This window comes from Heterocephalus glaber, unplaced genomic scaffold (assembly GCF_053883595.1).
Source record: "Heterocephalus glaber isolate CG9 unplaced genomic scaffold, H.glaber_assembly_v1.0 deba00001781, whole genome shotgun sequence".
Classification (NCBI taxonomy): Eukaryota; Metazoa; Chordata; class Mammalia; order Rodentia; family Bathyergidae; genus Heterocephalus; species Heterocephalus glaber.
This window is the reverse complement of record NW_028258467.1, coordinates 11,254,826-11,278,678: the sequence shown is the minus strand read 5'-3', so window position 1 is coordinate 11,278,678 and position 23,853 is coordinate 11,254,826. Positions and strand designations below refer to the sequence as shown.

The following is a 23,853-nucleotide window of genomic DNA, read 5'->3' as shown; positions in this document are numbered from 1 at the left end:
TCCAAGAGAACAACTCTGAAGCTAGCGCGTGGAAAGGCGGAGCGAAGGACTACCCGTCCTCCTGAGCACTCAGACCAATAGGCGCGGGCGTTGAGCCGGCCAATGAACGTGGGCAAGAGGCGGCGGGCCAATGAGCGCTGGGCCGCTCGGGAGGTGGTGCTAGGATCAAGACCAGGGGAGCGTTGCGGCGCCCGCAGCCTTGGATGCTGGGCCTGCGGGGATGCCCAGGGACCTCGGGGAACAGTCGGGGCAGGCGGGAGTGGCAGCAGCCTGGACTGGCCCTCGACGCTGAGCTTCGGTGGGGGACCCTCTGGCGCCGCGAGGGCCAGTGAGAGGAAGCGTCGCGCAGCGAAGAAGCCGGGCAGCGCCTGGCCACTTCCAGGGTCCCGCCTGGCCCCCCAGTGGGTCAGGAGGGCCGTACGCGCACTTCTAGGGGTGCTGAGGCCACCGTACATCCTTGGAGGCTACCTGGCCACCAGCGCCGCCTCGGTCGAGCCCCGGGGTGGCCCTGGATGGCTGAGCTGCCCTGTCGCCGGCCGCCCTGGCGCCGCAGCGGCTGAGGTCGCTGGGATCGCCGGGCTGCCGCCGCCCTCGCCGCCCCCTGCATGCCCGGCGCCCGGGTCGCAGCCCACCTGGACTCTCTGGGCACCCTGGTCTCCTACGTGCAGCCTCCGCTGCTGCCCTCTATGTTCTACGTGGGCCTGTTCTTCGTCAATGTGCTGATCCTGTACTACGCCTTCCTCATGGAATACATCGTCCTCAATGTGGGCCTCGTCTTCCTGCCTGAGGACTTGGACCAGGCGCTTGTGGACCTTGGCGTGCTCTCTGACCCCGGCTCTGGCCTCTATGATGCCGATTCAGAGCTCGATGTCTTCGATGGTTACTTGGAGTAGGTTCTTAACTGCTCCATCCCCTTCCCCTCCACGATCCGTAACCCTTGGCCTGGACCAGCTGCCCAGATCATGCCACCCCTCCTGGTTGGGGACGCCGTCCGGACGGAGGTGGGACCCCAGGACGAGATCCTCCCCGGCCTCCAAGGCCTGTAAGTGCTCTGGGAGTGAGGGTCGGTTGGGGTGAGGGAGAAGGATGCGTCCCCAGACCAGAAGCACATCCTTGCACCAGGCTCCGGATCCAGCTGGACGCCAGGAATGACCAGACCCTTCTCAGGCCCTCAGCTGGGGTTGGAAAACTTCCCTAGTTAAGGGGACAGCTGTTGAAAAGGGAGGGGGTCCCAGGGCCTATGTTACATTTGGGGTAGCCATGGAACTATTCCCCATGGCTTGTGGAAAAAGCCTTTGTACCCAAATCTATTTGAGGCAGAGCTTCCAGCTCCTCCCACCACCAGTCTCAGCCTGTCTTCATGATGACCTTGGCGTTTTGGGGATTCTCAGTAGTCCTGGAAGTAAGAAGACTTGGGGGTGTCAGAAGGGGTAGGGAGCCAGGCACTGATCACCTTTGCACTGTGGTCCCTAGGGGACTGGGTGGGAATTGAGTGCAGGGCTCCAAGCCAAGGCTGTGAGAGGAGAAACCTTCAGCAAAGAACCTTGTACTTTTTTTGGCCTTGGATTTGCGGCTGCCTTGGAGTCAGGTTTCAGGGTGCCCTAGCGCATCAGTTCCGCAGCTCTGATCTGCAGGGGCTACCAGCTTTTCGGGCTGCCTTCATGAAACAGGCAATGCAGAGCCTCAAGGGCCTCTTGGGTCAGCAGGAGAAGGGACCACAGGATCGTTGCATTGAGGTGGTAAAGTCCGGCCTGTGGGCTTCGACCAGGGATCTGTGTGTTCAGCCCGTGTTGTGTGTTAGAGGCAGGAAGATGAAAGTCCCAGCAGGAGTAAGAATGGCCAAAGTCACCCAGCAAGGAGGGGAAGGAGAGGCAGCTGGACTAAATGAAAGCGAGAACATGTGTGCCAGGCAGACTGTTGGGCAGCTGTCAGCTCCATGAGGGGTCACGAGGCAGGCAGGGACTCCTTGGCTCACCCTGTGGCTGGATGATGCTGGAGTTCTGCTGGACATGGAGCCTAAGTAACAACAGAAAGGGATGCTCAGGTGGTGGGCAAGGGCTCCCTTTGGTAAACAGATGGTATTTACCCCTCTGCTATGTTACTTGCCTTTGCCAGCATGGTCATAGTCAGCAGGTGTCTTAGTCAATTCTGGATTCTGTGACAGCATACTTTAGAGACTGGGTGGCTTAAACAACAATCATTTATTTCTCACAGTCCTTATAAGATGGGCACTAATGCCATTCACAAGGGCTCCACCTTCATGAACTAATCACCTTCCAAGGCCCCACTTCCTCATACCATCATATTGGCAACAGGGTTGCAACATAGGAATTTAGAGACTGAGGGACTCAAACATTCAGTCTACTGCAGAGGCTGATGCAAGGTGAGGCAGGACTTGCTGCAGCAGTGCTTGGGGGCAGAAGGCTCTCCTAAGGGGCCAACAGCAAGATTTCTTTGAAGAAAGAAAGGTTGAGGGCAGTGAGATCATATCAGGAGTCAAGAGCCAGGTGGTCTGCATTTCTCCCTTGCCTACCTGCCTACCATCCATTTTTTGTTCAATACCATGCCTGGGAAGTGAACACAGTGAGCAAGACACGTGGCCCTGGCCCTCCTGACATCTGGTGGGGAAGACTAGCAGGTCTCCGAAAAGCCCACAAGGCTTGGCAAGAGCTCTGAAAGCATGCAAGAAGGACTGGGCTTCCCTGGTGGTTCACAGCTGCTTCATGTTTGATGCACTATATAGAGTAAAGGAAACTAAGATAAAATAAGGTAGGGAAGATAAGGGAATAAGAAGGGACAGGCTGTTTTAGCTAGGGGGGGTCAGAGAAGGCCCCTGTGGGGAGCTAACACATTTGAGCTGAGCCCTCTGGAGCCAGAGAAAAGCACAGCAGACAGAGGCAACTGCAATCTGAGACATTGAGATGAGAGAGAGTTGCCTCATCCAGCAACCAAAAGGAGGCCAGTGTGGCTGAAGAGCAGCCTCAGAAGAGTCAGGGATGGCCTGCAGGGCCCACGCTATGCAGGACTTTGAATGCCATGGCCAAGAACAATGGAAAACTGCTGGAAGGTTTTAGGCAGGGGATGACACAATCCAACTTTCCCTTTGCAAAGATAGCTTTGGTAGCCATGGGAGAATGGGCTGAAGGGCAAGTATAGAAGCAGAGAAGACAGCTAGGAGAATACTAGTTGTTCTATGGGCAGAGACTTGGGACAAGGCCAGGTCATTGAATACAGGGAAAGAGGAACAGACTGAGAACATCTGTCAGAAGTAGAACCTCTGGGATCCATTCAGAATCAGTACTACTGACCATATACCATTTCTGGTTCTAGGCCCTTCATATAATCTCTCATTCAGTCATTCAGCAAACCTTGACCCTGCTTGTTTTTCTGCCATTCTTTGTGCTAGGCTTTGGTGATCCCAAGATGAGTCCCTGTCCCCAAGCCAAGTGCTTGACTTTGAGACAGTGTAACTTGGTGAAGAATGTCTTATTTTACCTTCTTACCACATCAACAGAAACACTTCCACTTCCACAGAGAACATTGGCATATTCTGAGTTGAAAAGTGAAGCCAAAATGCTTTGACATATTTTACAGCAAGTGCTGTTTGAGCAGAAATTCCAGGAAGTGTCTCTTGGGGACACTCTTGCAAAGCTCTTGGAGTGACAGGGCCTGACCGCAGGAAGTGGGAAACACTTGGGCCAGAGACATGATGGAAGCCAGCCCTAGCACTCTCTCCTCCCTGTCCCCAAATCCAGACTGGGAGGGAGGTCTTGGCTACAGGCATGGAGAAGCCCAGACCCTAGGGTGCAGGATGGGTGACCAGCAACGGAAGAACTCTGCAGGAAGTATCTCAAGATGATCTCACTAGTCCTCATCTTTGGGTCCCTTACTGTAAGCGGAGGAATAGCAGAGGTCAGATCTTATTTTTTTCTAACTTATTCTCAGGTGGACACATAAGCCAATCCAGGAAATGCTGATGTGGGTCCGGGGGATGGGGGAGGCGAGCCTGGGGGTCTCTCTCTTTCTCTCTCTCACGTTTGTACTCACGTAATGCAGCTCTTTACACATTTGCTGAGCCCCTATTCAAGGAGGTGGTATTAGGGTCAAGGTTAAGGGCCAGGACCCTAGATTCTTGTGACCTAGGTTCAAGTCCAGTCCTACCTGTGACCTTCAGTATGCCCCTTAACCTCCCCCTGCATCGGTTTCCTCTTCTATAAAACAGGGATAGTGAAAATCTGCCTTGCTGTGAGGATTAAACAGACCTCCCTGTATATAGTGAATAATGATATTAACTGCTCTTGTTAACAGTCAGATATGATGGGAGGTGTGTACACACAGGCTGATGTGAGTGCATAAACCTGGACCTGTGTTCCTGTCATGAGCAAAGAAAGCCTGGCTGCCTGAGGCTCAGGGAAGCTCCAGGTGTGGTCTGCTTGACTGCTGAGTCTACCTTCCTGCCTAGGACCCTCCAGGGCACTAGATCTGGAGCTCTAGGGAGCTGGCTCTGCAGTTTTCCTAGTTTTCCATTAATTACTGCCCAGGACTAGGGAGTGGGCAATCAGGAGGAGAAAGGGCTGCTTCAGCTGGCCTGGGAGCCAGAGGAAGTCCTCACATCCCAGCCGTTTGGGTGCTTGGGCAGCTCAGCTGGATTGATTCGTCCCAGTTCCTAATGAAGGTGGCAGTGCCCACAAGCCCTTTCTTGGCACATGGAGATGCTGTTGGAGAAGGGCTCTCTCCGGGTTGGAAACTAGAAGTCTGGGGAACGCTGGGGCAACAGGGATCTGGAGCTCAGGGTATCTGACTACAGAGTTCCGCAGCCTCTTCCAGCACCCCAGGCCTCGGGGCTTCTTCCCAGTCTGCCTGCCCTTCGCTTTTCCTGTTGGTCTGCAGCCTGTGCTGTCAGCAGAATGCCCAGGCTGGGCTTGTCACTGCCCGGCTCAGAAGCCTGAACCTTCCACGGGGACGTGGGCACAGTCACATTGGAGTCGTGGGCGATCCCATGGGGAGCCTGAGGAGCTTGGGGCAGGGTTCAGGGCAGGTGTTGGGCCCCAGGCAGGAGGGGGAGGCTGCCATCCAGGTGAGAGATGCGGGTGGTGGTGTGGAGAAGCAGATGCACCCCCAGCTCCAGCCAGCCCTCCAGCCCATTCCTGACAGGAGGCTCGCCGGATGGGTATAGCGGGGCTGGCCACCCGCCGGGACAGGAGAGGGCTCCAGCGTGCCTTCAGGATACTGAGACCCAGGAGCCCCTTTCCCTGGGCCCTGAGTTCACACTATTGGAGATTTCAGCCGAGACAGGCAAGTCTTACCTCTCACCCTTCACAACCCCCATCTCTGTTTGCTGAACTCAACCATTTGTATTTCTGGTTTATCTTTCTTCCCCCTGCAACTTCTGAAAGCATAGTCTGCTTTGGGGAAACTAGCATGACAATGAAGGGGTAGACATCTTTATTCCAGTCTCACAGGTAAAGAAACTGGGGCTCAGAAAGGGGAAGTAAAGGATCAAGGGATGAGTCGAAGGCAGCCAAGCAGGCTTCCTGTCTCAGCTCTATTGCTACCAGGGAGAGAAGAGGAAAGACCCTTTAGTGAGGGTCTCCTAAGCCCCCTCCTCAAATACCAACTCAATTTCCTTTTTCTTTTCTTTTTTTTTTTTTTTTTTTGAGACAGGGTCTCACTATGTAATGCAGGCTGGCCTTGAACTCATGGCAATCCTCCTGCCCCAGCCTCCCAAATGCTAGAATTATAGGTGTGCACCACCACACACAGCTCCAACTGTTTCTGCCAGGCCTGCCTCAGATACACTACTGCTCCTTTTTTCTGAATTTTTCTTTAAAAAAAAACAATTGTTTTGGAACAGTGTTGTACTTACAGAAAAGTTGTAGGAGTATAAAGAATTCCCATACACCACCTGTTGCAGCAGTTAACATTTTCTCATGTACTCAAAGTGAGCTTGCTCTCCTCTCGTGTATACGTATGTGTGTAATTGCTTTTCTAAACCATTTGAAAATGGGTCACAGACATTACGCCCCTTTCCTTCTGAATGTTTTAGTGTATACTTCCATAGGACAAGGATATTTTTATCTAACCACAGTACAGTTGCCAGAGTCAGCACATTTAACTTGATGCAGTCCTGTGACTAAGCTAATCTATAACTTTATTCAGATTTTCTCATTTGTCCCAACAGTGACCTTTAACAGTGACAGGGGTGTTGGGATCTAGGACCCAATCCCAAGGCACCCAGTGCGTTTTGTCTCTTCAGTCTGGAATAGCTCCACAGTTGGTCTTTATCTTCTTTTTTTTTTCCGCTTAAATTCTTTCATTGGTGCATTTTAGGTAAACAATACGTTTACATTTATCATTGGGTGCTTGTACCTGTACATGACCCTTCCCTATTTACAAAGACTTTGTTTCCATTTTTTCCTTTTCTCATAATTTTTCCTTTCCCTTCTTTCCTTTCCCCTTCCCCTCCCACTTCCCCTACCCCTTTGGACCTTTTCTTTCTATTTCAAATGATCAGTTATTCATTTTAATCATTTTAATCCTTATTTGCACTTTCAATTTCTCACATCAGAGAAACTATTTGGTATTTACACATGTGTGTCCTATTTATTTCACTTAAGAGTATGGCCTCAGTATGCATCCATTTAGCTATAAATCTCTAGTTTCTTATTCTTTGTGGCTGAATAGTACTCCATTTTATTTTTTAAAAAAACACATCTTCTTTATCCAGTTTCCAGTTGATGTGCACTTGGACTGTTTCCAAGCTTTAGCTATTATAAACTGTGCCACTATAAACATGGGTGCACATATATCGCTGTGGTATGATTCTTTTAATTTTGGGGGGAAGATCCCCAGCAGGGGAATAGCTGGGTCAAATGGGACCTCTAGCCCTAGTTCTCTGAGGTATCTCCATACTGACTTCCACAGTGGTTGCACCAGTCTGCACTCCCACCAGCAGTGGAGAAGGGTTCCTTTCTCCCCACACCCCCGCCAGCATTTGTTATTGGTTGATTTCTTGATAGCAGCCATTATTTGTGGTGTGAGGTGGAATCTCAGTGTTGTTTTCATCTGCATCTCTCGAATGACCAGTGATGTTGAACATTTTTTCATATGTTTATTTGCTGCTTTACTTCTTTGTCTGAGAAATGTCTGTTCATTTCAGATGCCCATTTTTGAATTGGGTCTTTAAATTTGGGGGGGTCTGATTTTTTTTTTCAGTTCTTTATATATTCTAGGTAGTAGTTTTGTCTGAGGTACAGCTGCTAAAAATTTTTTCCACATTGTAGGTTGTCTCTTAGCTCTATTGGTGGTTTCTCTTGCAGTGCAGAAACTTTTTTAAAAGATGAGATCCCAGCTGTTGGTTCTTTGTGCTAGTTCCTGTGCTACTGAGGTTTTGTTCATGAAGTCTTTTCTTATGCCAATGTCTTCAAGAGTTCTACCTAACTTCTCTTCCAGCAAGTTTAGTGTTTCTGTCTTAATATTTAGATCTTTAATCCACTTCAATCTTAGTTTAGTGCATGGTGATAGATATGGGTCTAGTTTTAATCTTTGGCAGGTTGAAATCCAGTTTTTCCAAGGCCATTTATTAAATAGGCTGTCTTTCCTCCAGTGAGGGTGGTTGGCTCCTTTGTCAAGGATGCGGTGGCTGAGTGTGTCTGGAGTTGTTTTTGCATCCTCTAATCTGTTCCACTGATCTTCGGGTCTGTTTCTTTGCCAGTACCGTGCTGTTGGTCTTTATCTTCTTACTACTGGCATTTTTTAATAACCTGAGTCTGGGATTTGGTGGGCTGTCTCCCTATGTAGTTTGTCTGATGTTTCTTCCTCGGATAAGCTCCAGGTAGTGCATTCTTGGCAGGAGTGGCACAGAGGAGAGCGTGGATGGTGTCCACCACCAAGCTGTCTGTCCCAACAGACTGGGCCTGTTGACTTTGGTCGCTTGGTGGAGGTGGTGTCTGCCAGCTCTCTCTGCTGTCAGGCTACTATAGTTGCCTTTATAGTTTAAGGTGTATTACACTACATTTATCGCTTCATTTTTTTTAATCTACTTTTTTATGTGGATTTATTTTATTGTTAAAAATTTTGGGTGGTGCTTGGAGATCCACCTCAGGGCCTCACACATTCTAAGCACATGCTGTACCACTGAGCAACACACCCGGCCTATGTGGATTTATTTTTCAGAGAATGTCTGTGTCACTGTAAAGAGAAAATCGTCATCATCTGGCATAGATAAAAATGAGTGCCAAAGTCATTAACTTCTGGCCAAATACTAAAGCCAGTGAATGGCTCAGGGCCTGTAGTCTGCCCTCCCTTTGTTGAAAGGGAGATTAGCAACTGTCAGGCAAAAAAGAAGGTGCCAGACCAAACTAGAACTTTGTCCTCGAAGTAATCAAAGCTCTTGACCGAGCGAGCACTGTAAAGTGAATTGCTTGCTTGTCGTGTATATGTTTTGCTTACAGGCGCCTCCTTGGACCCTCTGAAGTTGTTGCTTAGAAGCTCTGCAGTCAGAAACATTTGGGTTTAAATCCTAGCTCCACCAACACTGGACAAGTGACTTCACCTCCCCAAGCCTCAGTTTCCTTCCTTGTAAAATGGGAATAATAGTGCCTGCCTAAGGGGCCAGGGATTTAGCTCAGTGGTTCTGCTGCCTACCTCCCAAGCTCAAGGGCCCAAGTTCCATCCCCATACCAAAAAAAAATGTCCTAAGGGCTTGTGCCCATTCGGTGGGCTGGTGATGGATGTATATAGTTGGCACTTAATAAATACAGTCAACGTTAATGGTGTGTGACAGACCCAGAGGAGGCGCTAACCCAGGGATCCTTTCCTAGGACACCCTTGTTCTTCTGGGGGCCCAGGTGGTGATCATTGCTGCCTGGTGAGTCCCAGTGATGCTGGTATCCTCACAGCTGTCATTCTGGGGCCCCAAGGGTAAGGCCGGATTCCTTCCTGGTAGATGCTTGGCTGGGTGGTTAAAAATAACTGCCTCTCCCACAACTCCATGGCTTCCCGTGGGCATCACCTTCTGAAGCTGGCTGGGCAGGGCTCATTAGCTGCATTAGACAGGGAGGGAAACTGAGGGTTGGGGAGGTTCAGCGCCTCACCCTAGATGCCCAGCTCTGAGGTGGCAGTGCTCTCCCAGAGCCTCTCCAGTGAGATGCCTTGAAGGGGGGTATCCCTGGGAAATAGGAGAGGGCGCCGGCCTGCAATGCCCTGCCCTGCCTAAGTACTTGCTGCATTTTCATTTCGACCAGCGTTAGGCTCAGGGGAGTCAAGCTAGACTGGGCAGTTTCATCTTCATTGCATCTTTAGCATTGCCTTCTGTTTATCACAAGTGATGTTGTATTTTATTCCTGATGGTGACATACATGTTCCCTTTAAAGCTTGAATTTTTAAAAAAATCCGTTGATTTAAAATGTAGGTTGGGCATCCCTAATCTGAAAATCCATAATGCTCCAAAATCCAAAAATTTTGTGTGCTGACCTGATGCCATCAGTGAAAAATTCCACACCTGGCCTTGTGGGACAGTTCACAGTCACAATGCAGGTACACTAAAAATACTGTGTAAAACTGCCTTCAGGAAATGTACACAAGGAATATATAAAACATAAATGAATTCTGGGTTTAGACTTGGATCCCATCCCCAAGATCTCATTATGTGGATGCAAATGTTCCCAAATCCCAGATCTGAAACACTTCTGGTCCAAGCACTTTAGACAGGGGATATGCAACCTGTTCTACTAACGTGACAGTAGTTCAGGTGGTCCTTGGATATGACAAGACTCGGGTATGGTACACATGGCTGCCTTTCTGAAAGGCTTCTGGAATCTTGGGGAGTGGCAGCTGCAGGCATACTATAGACCAGTGATCTTCCCACGGCCTTGACTGATGACCCCAGATGTGAGGAAGAGGCTCTTGTTCCTCCATGATACTGGCTTCCCTTGGAACTCCGGCCAATTTGGAGGCGGGCAGCTCCTCCTTTGCTGTGGCCTTGTGGCAGCCAGGGCAATGGCCAGACCCCAGCCATGCCCCAAGTAAGCCAGGTGAGGCCCCCGCTGCACAGCCTGCCCCAGAACAGAGAAGGCTCTGGGTGGGTCCTGCCACTGGCCACTGTTACAGGTCCTTAGGGGCATGGAGAAAGAGGAGTGAGCAGCTGGACTTTAAAGTCAAAGTCTTTGGGCCACGGTAGTTCTCTCTGCTGCTGTTGGGTTCTAGTTGGGAACAGAGGTGGGGAAAAGAAGGAGACAGGCCAGCGAGTGCCAATGTCTTGTGTGTGCTAGGTATTGCCAGACTTCCCAGTGAGGTGGGCATCATCCCGTTTGCAAATGAGGAAATGGGCCCAGGCAGGTTGGGTAATGTCCCTGAGGTCACACAGCTCGGAAGAGGCAGGGCCAGAATTACCCCACACGGGCCGATTCCAGCGCTCACACTGACTGCTCCAGAGAGCAGGACATGGGGCAATGAGCTGCAGAAAGGAACCATCTCAGTCCAGGGGACCTCCCCACCAGCACTCTCAGGACAAGAACCCTTCTCCCACTTAATCCTAATCCCATCTGAGGCAGCTTCTCCCTAGAAGTTTTTTGTTGTTGTTTTGTTTTTTGAGACAGGGTCTTCCTTTGTAGTTCAGACTGGCCTTGAATTCACTACGTAGCCTAGGCTGGCCTTGGACTCTCAACAGTCCTCCTGCCTCAGCCGTCCAAGTGCTGGATTACAGGCTTGAGTCACCACACCTGACCTCTCCAGAAGTATTGAGTAGAGACAGCGTTGCTTCGTTGCTTCTTAAAACGGATTAATTTCCCAGCTGTCCTTCAGAAAACGAAAGCAAGCCCCCCAGCTCCGACTGTCCAGCTCCTGGGAGTGACCTTGGAATGGCTTGTAATGAAGGGTTACAGCCTCAGAAAGATGAAGGCAAGACAACTGATGGCTAATGAATTGTCTGTTGTGTTCTACTGATGATGGAGGGTAGAGAACCTGCTGCCCTGGATTCCACAGGCTGTGTGTCTGGGATGTTTTCAGCCTGAGGCTCTGGATGCCTGGAGGAAAGGGTTTGGGATTAGACCATGAGCTTCAAATCCTGGCTCCATCAGGTACAAGCTGTGTGGTCTTGCACCACTCGATTACCCTCTCTGAGCCCCATCGAGTGCAGGGATACTGGGTCTGTTCAGCCCTACCTTCTGGCCTTGTTTGGAGGAATAGGCTGACATGAGGTAAAGGAGCTGGTACAAGGTGAACAGAAAGAAGGAGGTGCTTGATAAATGCCAGCTGTCGTGGTGTTTGTCATCGGAGATCTGCCAAGGCCACACTTGCAAGTCAAAGAACTGAGGGGTTGGTGTGTAGCAGCCAAGGTAGGTCACACAGATGAAAGTGGAGCTGTGTCCAGGACACCCTCTAGCTGCATGTTGAAACCAGGGATCACATCTCTGTCTCAGCTCGCTGTGTGACTTTACAGGTCACCACCCTGGCCAGGCCCATTCTCAGCTGTGGAGCGAGTGGAACCAATTCAGATCAGGTCTCCCACCACTACACGACTGTCATGTGTGCTGCTGTGTCTGCCAACCTCCTGAACTATTCCTCATATGGTTTTCTTTAAATCAGCCCTTTTTAAAGTGAAATAAAGGTTTTGATCACCTGCTAAAAATAGGTGACCCCGAAGAGCAGTCCAGTGAAGAGAGGAGAGCACTAGTCAATTGCAGCGGAGCCTGGGCCAGGCCCATGCCCCTAGAGGCGAGGTGAGCTCACATGATGGGCCCTCCAGCCAGCCCAGCAGCTGTGGGGTCTGGATAGGAAGCCATCAGCAGTCAGGAGGCAAGGAGCGAGGCCTCCCTGGTGGTCCTGGGGATCACCGCTGTGAGCACTGGGGAGGGCAAATCTGAATGCATAGCTCTGCAGGGTTCTGGTCACTAGGGGTCTCAGCACCACCACTGACACCAGCCCCACCCCAGAGGGTCCTCAAAGGGAGGTCAGCAGCAGCTGCACTCTGGGGCGATGGGAGAGGAATCCCAGAATGCCCTTGCTGTAGCCCCTATTTCCCTGCTGCCTGCAGGTTCTCTGGGGTCAGTGGGAGCCAAGGAAGGTTTTCTGAGCAGTGGTGGGACATGTTCCCAGCTGGCATGTGGCAGATGAGTCTGGCACAAGACATAGAAACTTGCCTGATTTGTCCCCTGCCTCCTGGCCACCTCACTCCCGCCCTGTACCAAACCACTAGAGGCTGGTGGCCTTGTTGGCCCTCTCCTCCCCAATCCTTCCCACTCTCCAGATGCCCTTCAAGTACCACTGATACCTGAGGTCACCTCCTTCCCACTGATGGGTGTGTTATCTCAGGCTGAAATTGCCTGCTAGGTAGATTGTGTGTCTCAAAGGCCGGGGCCACCTTCACAGTGTGCCCACAGCCAGGTCTGACATGTAGTGTTTAAATCTCAAATGGGGCAGGGGATGTAGCTCAGTAGTAGGCACTTGTCTGGCATGTGTAAGGCTCTGGGTTTGGATACCTGGCACCACACACACACACACACACACACACACACACACACTTAAAAATAAAATCTGAAGTGGGACAAAGCTGTGAGGGGAAAGCCAGGCTCTGAACAGCGATGGCAAACCTTTTAGAGATGAGTGGCCAAACTGCCACCCCAAACTCACTTATTTATTGCAAGGTACCAACACTGTAATTACACCTGAATACTGAGGTTTTGATTTGGAAAAAACAACTCCTACAATAACATCTTTTGTCCTAAGAGAAAAATAAGTAACACGCATGCCATAGGTTCACCACCACTGAGTCCAGCATGTCTGAGGGGAGCACCTTTTGACTGAACCTTAGTTTCTTCACCTATCAAATGGAGTCTTAATAGTACCTAGCTCTGGGACTTGTCAGGATTGAATGGTGCATCCCCTTTCAGCCTGCCGCCCCCTCCCACCGCAGCAGACCATGAGGCGAGGATTCAGGTGCAAGTTACTTTTTTGGGAGGCGAGGCAGGGAAGGGAAGGAGACCAGTAAGGGGTACCTCATCGAGCAGGTCACCTCTGTGGCACTGAGCTCAGAGAGTGGCTGGAAAATACCTGAGTCACCCAGCCCCTGGTGAGGCAGCTGGGGTCTTGCCCCGCCCTGCCCTGCCCTGCTGGCTGGCCCTAGTGGAGGGCAGTTGCAGGGTGCAGGGGCGGGTTAACCCTACCTGGCCTAGAAGCCTGTGGGCCATGCAGGTTCCGGGGGCCAAGAGAGATCTTGGGCCAACAGGCGCCACCCCCAGTGGTTGGAAGCTGCCTGGCCAGTGCCCTAGGGAGGGGTGAGAGCCGTACCCACTGCTGTACCTTGTGGCACACAACAAGTGCTCAGGGAGTGGGCACTATCTTGATTGTGGTCATCTCTATCTTTGCTACTAGTCCAGAGCCAGCTCTGTCTGTCCTAGTCATGCAGCTGTCACTAGCCTTCTCAGCCTGTTTTTTTAGCCTGTAAAACAGGGAGGCATGGATTTCTCAATGCAAACAGTTCCGCCCCTTAGGTGGCCCTCAGAAGTGGGGCTGGAGACATTTTTAGCCGTAACAGTGCCTGAAGGGGCTTCCAGCATTTCACAGTCAGGGGCCACGGATGCTGCTAAGCACACCGAGCCTAGAACAGCCCCTACATCCACCGATCAGCCCGCGCCCGAGACAGTAGCACCCTGTTGAACAAGGCTGCAGACTCCATGTCGGACGTGATAATTCTAGCTGATGCTCAATGAAGTTTGTAGAAGGAAGAGGCTGAGCAAGCAAAGATGAAGCTCAGTGGGGGGCTGTCAGGAGGTGGGCCTGGGATACAGGGTGCTGCTGTGACGCTGGCACCCACTGGATGGTGGAGGGAGTGGGAAGAGAGTTCCTGCCTGGGGTCCTGGTGTGGGGCCTGGGAGGGGCAGCCAAGTGTGGCTGCTGAGTAGCCTTGGCTGGTGGGCCCTGGCTTCCGGGCCAGGTGGGAGGAGCTTCCAGGCCCCGCCCACTCCAAGCTTGCTGAGCTGAGCCTGCCTGGACGTTGGCCCCGGGCCCCCTAGCCAGGACAGTGCTTTTCTCCATGTAGAAGTGCACCCTTTCTCCAGCCCGCAGCCTCTTACATTAAATAAATTTATTAAAAAGCATTTGTAATAAAAATAGAAAAACATCCCAGGCTGAGTGCAGGTTTCTAGTGGTTCCTGGAATTGAAGAGGGGAAGGAGACTGAGTTTGCCAGACCGGTCGCAGGGTGGGTCTCCTTGCTGATGACATCCTTCTTCCTGTTAGGCCTGCTCCCCTGCAAAGCTTTGTGCCAACAGAGAGGTCCTCACCTGAACCCAGGAGAAGGGAAGGAGAGATTGGGACTGAGTGCCCAGGCTGAAAAGGCCCTTGTCCCCACGGAAGGGGAAAGGCGTCCCCGCTCGCCCCGAGGACCTGGCCTTGGCCTTGGCATGTGACTTCGTGTAGTCAGGATGGATGTTTACACGAGCCCAGCCCGCATCTGCCGCCTGCACTGCGCTCCCCGTGGCACCTGCTTCCCCCACTTCACCTCCGGAGAAGACACTACGAAACGAAGCTGCAGCCACACCCAAAGGCGACTCGTAGGTCCTTTCTCTGCCAGTTGAGCCTTAAGCCCAGCTGGGTTTATAGCCCAAGTCTGGTCTCAGTGACTGCTTTGGGGGTGACTCAGACAAAAAAGCTGAGGAAATGTCAAGGGCCGAGGGTAGGGCTTTGACTTACTCATTTCAAGTTGCTTGTTCTTCAGCAAATCAGCAGAACTGAGATATCATGCTGAGGGGTGCCGTGTTGCTCCTCGGGCCAGAAATATATTTTTGAAAATGTGAGTAGTGTGAATACTTGATTTCGATAAACCTGTAAAAGCAATACTTAGGAGGCTGACTTATTTCGATTAAAAAATGTATGCAACTTCAGTTTCTTAGGCCTGTTTTTTTTCTTCTTTGAGCTTTGGAAAAGCTTTTATGTACCTTGAGGATGACAACAGGCAAAAAAGGCAGAGCCCCACAAATTGGAGCTTCGGTGGGTTTTGGAGAATGGACAGGCCGGAGTCCCAGGCTGACCTCTCCCAGCTTCCACAAGCCCAGCAAGCCAGGAGCAGCTGTGGCGCATGGTAGGAAAGCCTGTTGGCCACACTGGGACTCAGGCCCTAGTCTCACAGAAGTGGTACTGTGGAGCCCTCTCAGGGAGCATGGTAGAACTCTGTTAAAAAGAGGGAAGGGATAAATGAACGAGAACTGGGCTAACTGGCAGGCTCATGGAAAGATGGCAAGAATTCTACCCAGTTTGCAGGGCACTGTGGATTTTCAAAGTACCATCACACACCCCAGGTTAAGAAAAGCCCCATCATGCAGTCGAGGAGACTGAGGCCTGGCCTGTTGCCCTAGAGATGGCTGCATAGGATTCCAAGGAAGGGGATGAGAAGAGATGGGGAAAGAAGGTGGTTGAGAGGGTTGGGAAAACTGCATGGGCAGGGCGGCATTTGCGGAAGGAGAGGCCCGAGGGGAGAGGGCAGGCTGAGCAGGTGCCTGCTGTCAAGTTCGCTGCACATGGAACTGTGCCTTCTTGTCTGAGTCCTCCAGCCTCGCTTCTGCACTCACAAACAGGGCTCAGGGACCAATTCCAGCACACTGCCCCTGTACGCGCACAGAGATCCTCCAAAGAAATCACAGATCCAGCTGATGTTTTGACTCCTTCCTTTAAGGGGAAGTGACCATAAATAATGTCACTGAGACAGGGTTTCGCTGGGTAGTTCAAGCTGGCCTCAAACTCCCTAAGTAGCCCAGGCTGGCCTTTGAATTCACTGTGATCTTCTTGCCTCAGCCTTCGGAGCACTGGCATTACAGGCATGTGCCACCACACCCAGCCACCGGCCTCTTAAAATGACTTCATGTGAATTACAGAAGGCTGACCCTCCAGACTGATGCACACACCAGGACTCACAGCTTTGTACCCAGACCCCAGACTTGTGTAGCCCACAGTTCATCCTGATCCAGGTGCCTTTGTGCAGTGTCCAGGCTGGCCGAGCACACCTGGAAGTCCTGTCAGAGAGCTTTTAAATTTTTTTAAAATGCAACAGTCTCCAGAGCCAGAAGCCTGAGCATCTTACTCACCACTGTGTATTTGGTATGAAGTTGTAGAATGAATAAAGCACAGTTGGCTGAGGATTGTTCGTCCATTCTACATTTATTAAGGACCTACTGTACACAGGCACCTTGTTGGGCACAGAGGGCAGCAGGGAACACAGCAGTCAAGTTCCCTGCCCTCTTGGAGCTCACAGCCTAGGAAAAGAGCGGACAACGAATTGCAATGGAGTTGGACAGTGGGCGGCCAGGGAGGGCTGTGTGTGTGGTCAGTAGACCTTCCTGGGGAGCTGTCCTTGACCGAGTCCTGAAGCATGAGAAGTCAGCCACATGAGGAGGTGGGAAGAACAGTCCCGGCAGAGGCAAGAATGAAACAGAGGTGTGTAACGGTGATAGCACACACTGAGCTGTGTGCCAGGCTCTCTCAATGTATTTGCTCATGGAATAGTCACATAACCCTGTGAGGAAGGTCCTGTGCCCATTTTACAGATAAGGATGCTGGGGCACAAGGCAGCCTTACTTGTATACATGATGAGCTGCATTGAGGCCCAGTGGTAGGACAGACTCATAGTAACCATAATTGTTAACATTTACTGAACATTTACTGCGTCCCTTGCACTGTGATAAGTGCAACGTGAATTGACTCATAAAGTAAACGGTAGCCACCACTCAAAAATCATGAATAACCAGAGCCTCTGACCTCATTTTAACAGACCAAAAAGCAGAGGGTTCAGGTGTGCCCACCTGGCTGACAGGTGCAGTAGGTGACTGCACCAGAGTCACCTGGTGCTCACACCTGTGGCAACATTCATGGGGGTTCCATGGAGTTCACATTGGCTGCAAATGTAGGGGCCCCCTGAGCAGCAATGCTTGAGCTCTTCACCATCCAAACCTGGGTGACAGCATGTGACACCCTTTGCAGTGCCAATGGAGGAGACTCTACCACTGCAGGGACTGCCTGCCAGGGTCAGGCTGAGCCTCAATGCTCCTGACCTTGACTCCCACTTCTGGGGAGAGGAGCAGAGTGTGGGAAACTGGGGGCACTCGGGGTGTGAGCCATAGCTGAATAGCTGACTCCTGTCTGCCACCAGCAGTGAGCAAGTTGTCCCCATCAATCTACGATCGGGCTTCTGGCCAGCAGGACAGGCTTAAGTGAAAAACAACAGCCATGCTGCTGGCTCTCTGTGTGGAAAGCAGAGCTGCCAAGAGCCTCTCCAGCTCCCGCAGTCCCAGCAGAGTTCCAGCTTGGCTAAGAAGTGGCTCCCAGGACAGAGTGGTGTGCCGAAGGCCGAGGAAAACATTCCCCTTTGTACGGCTTCAGCCTTGTTGACTGCTTAAGAATGAGTTTCCACCAAATAGAAGGAAGCCACAAGCAAGACCCTTTCAGGGAAGACAGGATTTGGCCCAGGTGGACACTCTTCCATGCGTGTGCGTGCGTGTGTGTGTGTGTGTGTGTGTACATGTGCGACTGTATGCATGTGTGCACAGTGGGGGGAGTAGGATAGAAGTAACCCGTCACACTGGCCAATAGGACATGGCAGAAACAATTTGGTGTGACATGTAAGGCTAAGCTATAAAGAAGTCACCAACTGTCCCTGTGGTCTCCCTCTCCTCTTCCTCTCTTCTCCTGTCTCTACCTGATTTCTTTCTCTTGGAGTGATCCCCCTTCAATCCTGCACCATGCTATGAGGAAGCCCAAATCCCTTCCCATGGAGAGGTCTCCACCCAGATGTTCCTTAGAGGCTGAGGGCCTAGCCAGCAGCCAGAGCCAGGTGCCAGACATGCAGGTGGAGGAGCCTTCCGATCACCTGGCCCAGCCCAACCTTCAAGCTGCCCCAGGTAATGCCGAGGGGACGGGGGACTGTCCCTGCTGAGCCCTGTGCAAATGACAGGAGCGTGAGCCAATGGATGCTGGTGTTGTTTCAAGCCACCATGCCTTGGCATGGCTTGGTATGCATTGGATTAACCATAAAGTAGGTCCCCAGAGTAGAAATCATGGTATGAACAAACCCCAGCCCTTCCCAAGAGACTGACATTTAAAATGTAGTGAAAAAAGACAGGGAAGGCAAAGAACCCAGGGCGGGCACGAGGTGAGGTGCCAAGCTGTCTCCCCACCCCTCAGCCCTTAGTGTAACCATTCGCTGGCTAAGATCAGAGGCCAGCCCAGCTTTGACCTTGGCCAATAGTTAGTGCAAACAGTAAGTGCCCCAGACAGATAGCAGCTGCTGTAGAATCCCTGTCAGTTTGGGGGGCCAGCCGATCGGGGTTGTCCACAGATATCTTCAGAGCATCAAGCAGGCCCTGCCAAGATGTCTGGTTGAAACCAGCAGGGAGAAGGGTCTTCTTACCAGGCTGACTGGGGCCCAAGCAGGCAGACACATGGTAGCTTCAGCCCCTCATGCTGGCCTGACTGTGGCTGTCCGAGAGTGTTTGCAGGGAATGCCTCAGTCCTCCGGGGTGGGCCACACCTGCCTTGGGGCTCTCCACAGCTGAACAAGGCTGGTGTCTACCGGGGCCTAGAAGAGCCTGGGGCTGGGCCGGGTCTTCCCACAGAGCAAGACATGGGTCCTGCACAGCTGGGCAGCGCCAGCCCTGAGTCCACAGGGGCCAGATGCCAGGCACTGAGGCTCAGGGGATAAATCCAGAGACAAGCTCTGTCCACAGGTACCCAGTCCATGGTCCAACGTGGTCAGTGTCCTCAGTGTTGCTGTGGGGGTCAGGAGAGGGAGATGAGCTAGGTGTTTTAGGTGGGCCAGCCTCACAGAGGGGACCATGGGAATGGAGGAGGGCTAGAGGGGACTGCAGCACAGCTCATAGAGGAGCGGACACAGAGGGAGCCGAGGACTGGGGACAGTCCCTTTCACAGTGAGAAGCAAGTTCCTAGGAAGATGCATCCAGGGCACTGGGGCAGCCCACAGTGAGAAAGGCTTGGGAGTCCCAAAGGCAGGACTTTCCAACACTCAGGCTGTGGGGTGAGAATACCCGGCCCCATTGCCCTTCCTGGGTCTCTCTCCTGACCGCAGAGGGGATCCTCAGCCCCAGGACATCTCCAGAGGACCCAGCATGGAGATGGGGAGTCCCAGGCAATGTACAGGTCCAGAGATGGCCACCCAGGCCCGCCTGATGTCCCTGCCTTATTTATATGGATCCCAACTTCTCAAAGATACTGGCTCCAGGTGTCCCTGTGCTCCCCACTCCCAAGCTCACCCAGTCACCTTCTCCAGGGCACAGGAAGGTCATCGCAGGCTAATCCGGGAATCCAGCTGCTGCAGGTGTTCCTGGACACCAAACGGAATGGTGGGTGTCCACATCCTGTGGGGAGCATGGGACTCAGCAGCCAGGCCAGAGGAAGGAAGGTGGCTGGGATCCCCCAGTGCAAGATGACCCCCAAATCCCTCCTTTCACTCAGCCTAGAGCACCAGCGACCTCCCAGATTGCCACTATGGACTGGTATGTGTGGGCTGGGCGGTTGTGGGGAAAGAGAGGCCAAGGAGCTCTGAGATCTGAGACTCTTCTGGTTCTGCTCTTTGACCTCAGAAAGGCTGGTTACTAGCTGGGCACAGTGGTGTACACCTGTAATCTCAGCACTCTGGGAGGTTGAGGCAGGAGGATCACAAGTTTGAGCCCAGCATAGGCAACTTAGCAAGATCCAGCCTCAAAATTTAAAAGAAATTGCAAATGGATAGAGATGTAGCTCAGTGTGTGAAGGCCCTGGGTTCAATCCTTAGTGCAGGAAAAAAAAAAAAAAAAAAGCTTGGTTACCGCTCTGTGCCTTATTCTCCTCATCTGTGAGCCAAGATGGGTCTTATGAAACCTTCCTTAGCCATCTTAGAAGACATGAGCGATTACATAGATGAAAATACTTTTAAAAAGTATAAAATACCAGGATTGGGCATTAGATATCATGATGCAGTAATTAAAAAAATAAACTCAAACCATATGAAATTCCAACTTATGGGTCAAGAATAGTGAATGTAGACAATTTATATGGCTCACTCTGATGAAGTGAGAGTATTTTGGTATTCTAGGAGCTTCACACTGCTTAATTAACTTAACCTCCCAACTCCGTCCAGGCCAGAGCTTATTAGCATCTCCATTTTACAGATGGAGAAACGGAGGCCAGGACGATAGGCCTGCCCGCCCCAAGGCCACACACTGGGGCAGGAGAGCAGGTCTGAGCCCTGGAGACACACGCTGAGCCCCACACCGGCTGCGGAGACTTACGCCAGGGTCTCCACGTACGGACACTTCCGCAGGCTGGCAGCCAGCTGTTGGGCGCCCACAGCCGTGAACTTGTTGTACTGGACGCTGGGGAGAGAGACTCATTCTGAGGCCTGGCCCTGGGACCGCCCATCTCCAGACAAGACCTTCCCATGATGCACCAGGAGACACACCCCCGCCTCCCTGCTGCCCAGACTCTGCCCACACTCACTCTATCACCCGCAGGGACCCCATCTCAGGAAGCGCACGTGCCAGGCTCTCGGCGCCAGCGTCGCAGATGCAGTTGTTGTACAAGCTGCCGGAGACAGAGGCCATGGAAGAGTTTTGGGGTGCTGGGAGAAGGCTCCCAGAATCTACACTTAACTGAGATTGCTGTCGCATTTTAGAGGGGCAAACAGGCCCAGTGAGTTGAGGCTGCTTCTCTGTGGTCACGCAGTAGGTTCAGAGGAGCAGCAGGACTGAAAGAAAGCTGCTTCTTGGCTGAGAGTGTGGAAACTCTCAGGAGAAATGACTTCCTGGGTTCAAATCCTAGCTATGCCTCCTGCCTCCTGTGAAATCCTGGGCAAGTTACTGAAACCCCCTGAGACCCAGCCTGCTCATCTGTACAATCGCCACAGGCAAACTATGGGGAAGAGCAAGAGTTCATGCTGGTAGGTGAACTGTTAACTCTGGTTATGACTCTCACAGGCCTGACTGTCACCCTCACTGAGTGCCTGTAGAAGGTGTGACTGGCATTGGTGGCAGGAAGAGAAAAACCCAGTCACTGGGGCAGCTCCGTTTGGGGCCACCATGCATAGCAGCAGCACAGCAGCACACAGCACCAAGCATCCTTTCCGCAGGCCGGTGCTGCTATGGCTCAGCCCTGAGCTGCACAGCAGGGCTCCATGCAAAGGCAGCAGGTCCTCACCGCTGCAAGGGTTCAGGCTCCACCCCAGTGGGCCGGATATCGCGGCTGGCCAGGTGGCAGGCAGAGGCAGCACAACCTCCCCTGCAGTAGTCCTAGAACCCAGGAGGCCCTGCCGCCTCTCTGCAGGCAGCTGGAGTCCTTGCATCTCTGAGGTGGAGATGCCCAAGCCCACATCTGAATCTCACTGAGATCAGAGCGCGACCTTTGACCGAGAGTGTCGCAGCTTAGTTGGCAGCATTTCATCCTTCCACCTGTGTCTTCGTGTGGGTGGCACTTTAGTCTATGAAATACATGTTCTTTTTTTTCTTTCCCTTTTTGTGGGGCTGGGATAGAACCTAGGACCTCACACATCCCAGACAAGTGCTCCACCACCAAGCCTGATAATTCTTAATGTGCACATCAGATCAGATATCACTTTCACATGCCCCTCCTACTTCTCATTCACCCAGCAAAAGCCAGGAATGCCTCTGCCTCACCTATAAGCACCCCTTGCTTGATCTGGGCTTCAGCGACCTCTCCTACCTCTGTCCTTCATCCTCTCTGCCCACCACAACCTCTCTCACCTCAGGGCCTTTGCACCTGCTGCTCCTCTTGCTTCAGTGCTTTTCCCTCAGAGCTCCCCATAGGAAGCTGGTCACTTCCTCCAGCAATCCTCTCTATTGCATGCTCTCAGGCTGTGTTGGTTTCTTTCCAGCATAAATCACTATATCAAAATACTTTATTTATGTCTCTGCTTATTTGCTAACTGGGCAAAAACCTTGAAAGCAAGAATACGCATCTTGTTCATAGTTGTATCTCTGCTTTCTAGTACAGGTTCTGGCCCATGTTCATGTTAGAGAATATCAGATGCCTGGAACAGCTCTACAGGGTAGGCACTGCTCACATGGATGATGTACAGCTATGAGTTGTACAATGCACAACCTGTGCAGCTGCACCCTGTGTTCCTGGCTGGAAGGACATCCACAGAGATGGACCAGATGTCACTTTTCCTGGAGTCTGACTTGAGCTGTCCTCAGCACGTGATGAGGGCTGGGGAAGGGGAGGGACGTTTCTCCCAAGCTGGGGAGTTAGGAGAGCCAGGGATGCCCTGCTCTTGCTGCTAGTCTCTGGTACCAGACTGGAAGGAATTGCCGGCTATTCCTAGGCTGACCAGGAGGTGGCAGTGTAAGCACGGACTAGTATGTGAGTGATATCCAGAAAGCTTAGTCCTGCCTCCCATGCGGTGGGGTGGGGGCAGTAGCTACTGCTGCAGAGTCAGGCCTTGCACCCTGCGCTTTACAGAGGCCATCAGGGTAGATCCTGTTTCCCAGATGAGAAACCGGCGGCTCAGGACCAGTCAGCGATCTGCCCAGATTTCTTCCCCTGGGTCCTGCTGATCTTGCTTAGGGCGATGGTGACACCCAGCTTCAGGTAGCCGTGTCCATACTGGATTCTGCACACACCACTCCCCCTCCCACCCATTTTCAGGACCTGTGGTGATTGCTTCCTGAGTCCTGGTGTCAGGCCCAGCCCACCTGCTCAGTGCAGAAACCCTACTCACCTGAGCCTGAGAAGGGATGCAGAGAGCGAGGGCAGGGCCTCGGCAAGCTTGCAGGCACCCACGTCCGTGATGCTGTTCTGGGACAGGCTGCGGGGACATCGCCAGAGAGAGCTCAGGACCACAACAGCGTCCATCCGCCTGCCCCACTGGGAGCCCCACAGGGCAGCCTGTGCTGCAAAGGGGGACAGTGCACCCGCGGCCAGTCATGGGTAATGAACTGTGATGGTGCCTTGGGTAAACCTCCACTACCTACTGACAAATAAGAGTCCTGTGATGCCTGAAGTAGGAGGATGGGGTGAGCTGTTCAGGGGGGCTCCTCTCCTCCACCTATTAATGATTTTATAACATCCTCTCTATTCCCTCCGGGCCATTCATCAGCACCGCAATTAAATGAGTGTCTATGTTATTTGTTTAAGTGGTGGGCTCTGCAGAGAGTGGGGCTGTGTATGTCTTGGTCACGATTATATCTTTGTGTCTATAGCAGTACTGAGCACATAGTAGGTGCTCAATAAATACTTCAGGGCAAAGGGACAGAGGGGAGAGAGGTAAGGGAGACTTATGAAATCTAGCTTACAGTGTTACTTAAGACACTCTAAATTAACAGAGGAGCCCCAGTTTTTTATAATCAAAGAAATAGCTAAGTGAATTCTGGTGAAATATTTGGCCATCCCACTCTTAATTATGAGGGGAATGTGGACAGATTTTATAACCTCTATTCAGTTAAAAAAAAAAAAAAAAGAAAGAAAGAAAGAAAAGAAAAGGTCAATCAATCCACGTTTATCCATCTCCAACTTTCCAGAATCCAGAACAGTTAAAAAAAAGTTGCCATTCTGCCGATAAGTTTTTCCCAATAAATCTTAACCTTCCTCTCTCCTATTTCAACCCCCAATATAATTTTGTAATTAAACTTCACTTTTATTCCTATGTACTTTATAATTTTAGATTTATTTATGCATTTGCTTCTGGTTTATTGTGTCTCCTTGCTAGAATTTAAGGTCCCTGAGGTCAGGGGGTTTATTAGTCTTATTTAAAGCTGCACTTTCAGGGCCTACAATGGTGCCTGGGATCAAGGATAAATATTTTAAATATTTGTTGATTGAATCAGTCAATGACTGGATGAGTGGACGATTGGATAAA

The 23,853-nt window shown here is 51.7% G+C and overlaps 2 protein-coding genes across 11 annotated transcripts in view; one reads left to right on the top strand and one right to left on the bottom strand.

Moving 5' to 3' along the window:
* The first annotated feature begins 132 nt into the window (after positions 1–132).
* Positions 133–23,640, top strand: Dexi (Dexi homolog). 2 transcript variants are annotated; one of them, XM_004864885.3, is made up of 2 exons: positions 133–1,042; positions 20,153–23,640. In XM_004864885.3, exon 1 carries the CDS (start codon positions 606–608, stop codon positions 891–893), a length of 288 nt encoding a protein of 95 aa, XP_004864942.1. In that variant the 5' UTR covers positions 133–605; the 3' UTR covers positions 894–1,042; positions 20,153–23,640. The 2 variants fall into 2 exon arrangements, with proteins under 2 accessions (XP_004864942.1, XP_004864941.1); XM_004864884.3 differs by lacking the exon at positions 20,153–23,640 and adding an exon at positions 14,238–14,881 and having other exon boundaries at positions 135–1,042.
* Positions 16,133–23,853, bottom strand: part of Ciita (class II major histocompatibility complex transactivator) — a 50,736-nt gene continuing 43,015 nt past the window's right edge. For 8 of the 9 annotated variants that reach the window (XM_087202917.1, XM_087202916.1, XM_087202918.1 and 5 more), the window contains 5 exons: positions 22,717–22,803; positions 20,481–20,564; positions 20,273–20,356; positions 19,256–19,360; positions 16,133–18,755 (listed from right to left, as the gene is read on the bottom strand). In XM_087202917.1, coding sequence (XP_087059043.1) covers positions 19,285–19,360; positions 20,273–20,356; positions 20,481–20,564; positions 22,717–22,803 — 331 coding nt within the window. In that variant the 3' untranslated portion in view covers positions 16,133–18,755; positions 19,256–19,284. The remainder of the gene's footprint in view (positions 18,756–19,255; positions 19,361–20,272; positions 20,357–20,480; positions 20,565–22,716; positions 22,804–23,853) is intronic. The other variant, XM_087202913.1, reaches the window with a different exon arrangement.